The sequence below is a fragment of the Vombatus ursinus genome, unplaced genomic scaffold (genome assembly GCF_900497805.2).
Source record: "Vombatus ursinus unplaced genomic scaffold, bare-nosed wombat genome assembly UNPS02009062.1, whole genome shotgun sequence".
Classification (NCBI taxonomy): domain Eukaryota; kingdom Metazoa; phylum Chordata; class Mammalia; order Diprotodontia; family Vombatidae; genus Vombatus; species Vombatus ursinus.
Window position 1 is genome coordinate 13,975,072 of NW_020948840.1, and position 6,252 is coordinate 13,981,323.

The window sequence follows — 6,252 nt, forward strand, 5'->3', positions numbered from 1 at the left end:
CTTCCGACCTTCTTTCCTTCCTTCCTTTCTTCTTCCCTCCCTCCTTCCTTCCTTTTCCCCTATCTTCCTTCCTTTCTTCCTCTTTCTATCTATCCACACATCCACATGTATACATAAACTAAGTAGATAAGGAACACCTATTGCCTGAATTATGATTTGCAGTTCGATAGACAACCTATAGAACTCATCTATCAGTATATACATATATGCGTACAAGCTAGGGCACGCATATCCACATATATGTATGTATGTATGTATGTATATATACTAATGGATGCATACTATAGGTTTGCTCATTGAACTTCATATCATAGTGTTGGCAATAAATGGTATTCTTCATCTGCTTGGTTTCAGATGAGAAAAAAGAAGATGGACTGGTCGTGAGGCAAGAGTGAGGCATAACCTATGTATAGCCTATGTGCTCCGTTAGTATTCTCATAATATCAAAAGAAAGTGAGAAAGGAGTGATCCCCCCATCCCCATGGCAAAACTACAGGTAGGCATAGATACTTGTTACACTGCATAGGCAGGTATGAATGAACTGTCATCTGTATCACTGGATGGAGTACACACATTGATGAGATCACACGTCTTTTTAATTATATGAGTATAAAATTAGAGACTTATCTGTAAGAACCAGTGTGCCACCAGAACCTTTAAGGAATCTGCTCTTATTGGAAGTTGTGTTAAAGTTTGGTTAAACTCAAGCATCAGTTCAGATTTATTGGACCAAGGATTTATAGGTATTATGGAGCTCATGACAACAAGTATGCCAGTGGCATACTTTAGTTTCTGCCAAAGTTTTGCAGGATGGGTGAGTGTGTTGAAAGGGAAGGCACAGACTGTTACTGTTTGATAGACAGTATAGATTGGATAGAAGCATTGGTTGAGAAAGATTTGACCTTAGGCACAGAAATGGCTCAGAAACAGAATCATAGCATTGTAATTTAGAGCTGGAAATGACTTTTGAGAGAATTTTGTTTAAGCCCTTCATTTCATAGATACAGATGACTGGCTTGAGGTCACAATGGTGACCTGATTCCTAGCCCAGTGCAACTTTGGATCATGGAGTTATATATTTAGAGATGGAAGGAGCCTTAAAGTTCATCTAGTTCACCCTCACTGTTTTACAGATGAGGAAATAGAGGCCCAGAGTAGTTGAGCAACTTGCCCAAGGTCACACAGGTGGTCTTTGAATCCAGGTCTTCTGACATTACTTGTGGCAAAGACTGTAAGGAAAAGGGAAGGAAATGCAGATATTTCCTTGCCTTCCCAAATCTCTTCCCATCCTTCTATTTACTGACATGCAATGGAGTACCAGTGTTGTAGGCGTAGGCATATCTAGTTGTTTTTGTTAAGCTGTCTTTTCTTACAGCCTGATGAAACTTTTCCTTATATCAGCACAGTGAAGGTATTGGGAGAGGTGAAGTCGAAGATGTTTGGGATTTGCAGTGTCGGCTTAGGGACGCTTTTCTTACTTTGGTGTTTCCCAAACTAACCTGCCCCCCCCCCCCAAATATTTTTAGCTTTCCTTGAAATAGCTGATACTCATTTAGGGGATATTGTGATATGAGTTTGTTTTGTTCTGTTTTTTGATTCAGAGCCATGATTTCATTGTTGTTAGGAGATCCCACTGCAGAAACTTCCTTCACCAGAGGAAGTTGCCACTTTGCAGTTTATAATCTTAGAAAGCCACCCTAAAACACTAAAAAGTTAAATGACTTGCTGAGGGTCACACAACCAGTAGGTGTGAGAAGCAAGATTTGAATTCAGGTCTTTCTGGCTCCAAGGCTGACTTTCTACTCACATATCATATGTCTTCTTGACATTGAATTGTCTGGGGATGAAAGGGTAGTCAGAGAAAATATTGGAACAAAATAGAGGAGGTTGAATTCTCTTTTGTTCTGAAAAATTGCCACACATAATAAGTCTTTTTAGACATGCTTACTTTCATATTTAATATCTGGAAGTGAAAAATATCAGAGAATGAAAGCAGCATTTAGAAGTGCCTGTCTTCTATTCAGGAAGTCCTGGGTTTGAATCCAGCCTCAGACTTTTTACTTTCTCTGTAATTTTGAACAAGTCACTTGAGGCCTCTATCTGTCAGTTTCCTCATCTATAGACTGGGACTAATTATACCTGCAGTACTTGTCTCACAAGGTTGGTCTGGAGGCTCAAATGAGATAATGTGTGTAAGGTGTTTTGCCAACTTTAAAGTGGGACATAAATGATTGTAAATAAATGAGCCCCAGGTCTTCTAAAGGCACTGATTGGCTAACTGCTGCTTTCTTGAATCATTCTTTTTATCTGGCCATTATAGCAATGCAGGGCATCTCAAAATACAGGGCCTGGGACAACAGCCCTGATTTGGTATTCCCTGGGGTTGGCTCTGGTCATAGAGGTTAACTGGGATTTAGATGTTTTTCTGCAATTATTTAACTAATGTACACAATTTGAAGATCAGAACATCTTGAATTTTCTACCTATTATTTGTTTTCTTTGCTTAGGTATCCTTTTATTTTTCTTGGGAATGGCAATCAACATTCACAGTGACTATTTATTGCGCCAGCTCAGAAAGCCTGGAGAAATCTCCTATAAGATTCCACAAGGTAAAAATGATCATTTATTTCCTGTCCTCATTCCTAAGATTTTTGAGACACATATTAATTAGTTAATTCATTATCAGCCAGTCAGTCATTCAACAAACATCTATTAAGTGTCTACCATGTACAAAACATTGTGTTTGGTGTTGGAGTAGTTAGGTAAAGAAGACATAGCCTTTTTCATCAAGGAACTTATATCCCAGTGTAGTTGTGAGTAGATTAAATACATTACCAATTAGAATACAAAATGGACCTAAGGGTAGATCAAATGGCTGTGAGGTTAGATAAGCAAGGATTCACTTCTAGGTGAGGGGATTGAGAAAGATTTTCTGAAAGAGGAAGTTCTTGAGTTGGTCCTCCAAAGTGTGGTTTCAGCAGGTGGAGATGGGGCAGAGGGTTGGGCCGGGACAGGTTCAGGTATTTTAGGGATTAGTGTGAGCAAAGACAGGGAAACAGAAAGTTGGGGCAGGAGAGGATAGTGAGTAAGGCAGTTTGGCCTGAGTTTCTAAGGCACAAGAGGGAATAGCAGCATGAAGTCAATCTAGAAAAGCATACCAGAAGCAGGCCTCATTCAGACTTTTTTGATGCCCCATGCAAGGGGAATATCAGCTCTTCATAACTGTGCCTTTTTCATATACCATGTTCTCTATTCCCAGACACACACACTCCTGAGTCACTGTCCAGTTTTCCAGGGCAGTGGGCTGGCCCTGGTTGGACTTTGACTTTGGCAACATTCCTTTTTTTCTTTTTTTTTGACAGCTCAAACATCATGATATAGTAGGAAGAGAACCAGATTTCAAGTCAGGGAGCCCTGGGAAGCATCTGGTGGTACAATGGATAGAACACTGGGCCTGGAGTCAGGAAGATCTGAGTTTAGATCTGGTCTTAAACACTTATTAGCTGCATGACCCTGGAAAAGTCACTTAACCCTGTTTGCCTCAGTTCCTCATGCATAAAACGAGCTGGAGAAGGAAATGGCAAACCACTCCAGTATCTCAGCCAAGAAAAGCCTGGAGTCACAAAGAGTCAAACACAACTGAAAAATGACTGCACAACAAAGTCACTTACCTCTCTGAGCCTCAGTTTCCTATCTGTAAAATGGAGATAATAATATCATCTTCTTCTTTAGGCTGTTGTAAGAACTGAATGAGATATTTTGTCTTTCAGTCGCATCCACTTCTGCTGTCTTTGTGTTTCTGAATAACTGAAAGATAAACATCATGTTTCATAGACATTGGCCCAGTAAGTTAAAGACAAGAAAAAAACCAGAAAAAACTATAAATGGCCTGATTTCAAAAGGTTGTGGTTATTGTTAGAGGAGCATTTGAACACAAAAGTGTCCTTTCTCATGATTCCAGAAAGAAAGGCCTTGCTTGGGGTGCAACTTTCCAAGTCTTGGGCCTGGTAGAGAACCTGTGTGTAGATCACTTTGACTAGGTTTAAATTGTTTGTTGACTTTTAGTCACAGCTGGAACTCAAGAATGTTTCCACATTATACAATGATAACAGGAATATAGTCGGTCTTCTTCCATGAGAAAACCAAACATTCAAAATCAATAGAAGCATAAGTCCTGTAGAGGGAGGGTAAACTCATCTTTTTCACATTAAGCTTGCATAGATCAAATTTTCTTCCAGCAGGGGATTGTAAATGTCAAAACAGCACCTAATGATGCTTTATCTTTTCATGTTAAATTTTATTTTCATAACTTGAATGTCACGTATTTAAAAAACCATATGACTAGCTGGGCTACTATTTTGTAATAGACTCCTTTGCAGTTTTTGACTGTAGGATAGAGGTAGGGAGGGAAGAGGAGGCCTGACATAGTACAGTGGTAGAGTCACAGAATGGTCTTAGAAAGAGGCAGAAATCCTGGGTCCTAGACTGCTCTCAGCCATGGACCAACTATATGACCTTGGTCAAGTTATCTCACCAGCCTGAACCTCAGTTTCCTGTAAAATGGGAATAATCATGGTTGTATTTCTGTCCTTCTCTGGGTTGTGAGGAAAGTATTTAATACACTATGAAATACTATGCAAACTCTTCTGCAGCTTAGTGTTGTTATATTAAGAGACATATTTATCACAATCCTGAAGAAAATGGCAGAAAGGGAAATTAAAGCAGGGCTGGATAAACTCCACAAAAAAGGCAGGCAAATTCTCGTAATGACAGGCCATTAGGCAAAATTTCCAAGGGTAGTAGTTGCTTCTTTCTTATCTAAGCTATATATCTATATTTATATCTATACCCATATCCACATCTATCTGTATCTATACCTATACCTATATGTATATCTATACCTATATCTATAGTTATCTCTATCTTGATCTCTATCTAGAATCATCTATATTTTCAGGTTAAAACACATTCCCATTTGTATGTACACATTTGCATATCGTATATACATTTATTTATACAGATAACCTACGTATAACTGTACACGTTTTATTGATGTTCTTTAGAAAACACTATTGTCACTTCCCAATAATATCCGCATCCCTTAGAACCCTTTGTCGTAGCAAAGTATTCAAGCAAACCAAACCAAAACTCTGATCATGTCTGGCAGTGTATGCCTTGTTCTACACCTGTAGTCCATCACTTCTCTGAGGAAAGGACGGAAGCATGTTTCATCATGAGGGACCTGGAGTTAAGATAGATTTTCCCATTGACCAGAGTTCTGATGCCTTTCATTGTTGTTTTCATTTATATTATAGTGGTCATTGTGTTAATTGTTCTCTTGGTTCATGCAAGCATTCCCATTTTTTCTTGAATAATAATAATAATAATAATAATAAAAACAATAATAGCTAGCATTTCTATGCTTTTAAGGTTTGCAAAACACTTTATATATATTATCTTAATTAAGATAATGAATTCATATTTTTATTTATTTTTAAAAATTAATTAATTTTTAGTTTTCAACATTCACTTCCATAAGATTTTGAGTTTTAAATTTCTCCTCCTCTCTCTCTTTCCCCCTCCCCAAGACAGTGTGAAATCTGATATAGGCTCTACTTACACATTCACATTAAGCATATTTTCACATTAGTCATGATGTATGGAAGAATTAGAACTAATGGGAGGAACCAAGAGATAGAAGAAACAAAACAAAGCAACAGAAGAAAAGGAGAGCAAATAGTATGCTTCAATGTGCATTCAGACTCCATAGTTCTTTCTCTGTATGTAGACAGCATTTTCCATCGTGAGTCTTTTGGAATTGTCTTAGATCTTTGCATTGTGGAGAAGAGTTAAGTCTGTCAAAGTTAGTCATTGCACAATGTGGCTGTTACTGTATACAATGTTCTCCTGGTTTATTTGTTATTTCTTGTGGTGCAGTTATATTCAAATACATTCATTTGCCACAATTTGATCAGTTATTACCCAACTGGTGATCATCCATTTTGTTTCTAGTTTTGTTTTTTGTTTTTTGCTCCTGCAAAAAGTTTTACTGTGAGTATTTTTGATTATATGGATGCTTTCCTTCTAACACTGTGTGTGTATATGTATATGTATGTGTGTATGTGTATGTATCTCTCTCTGTGTCTCTCTCACTTTCTTTGTCTCTCTCACTTTCTCTGTCTGTCTCTGTCTCTGTCTGTTTCTCTGTGTGTGTGTGTGTGTGTGTGTGTGTGTGTGTGTGTGTGTGTGTGT

The 6,252-nt window shown here is 38.1% G+C and overlaps 1 protein-coding gene across 1 annotated transcript in view; it reads left to right on the plus strand.

The window, feature by feature from the left end:
- The window catches only part of SRD5A2 (steroid 5 alpha-reductase 2), a 61,621-nt gene that overhangs the window by 47,343 nt on the left and 8,026 nt on the right, over positions 1-6,252 (plus strand). Inside the window, exon 3 of the mRNA XM_027850289.1 lies at positions 2,508-2,609. Coding sequence (XP_027706090.1) covers positions 2,508-2,609 — 102 coding nt within the window. The remainder of the gene's footprint in view (positions 1-2,507; positions 2,610-6,252) is intronic.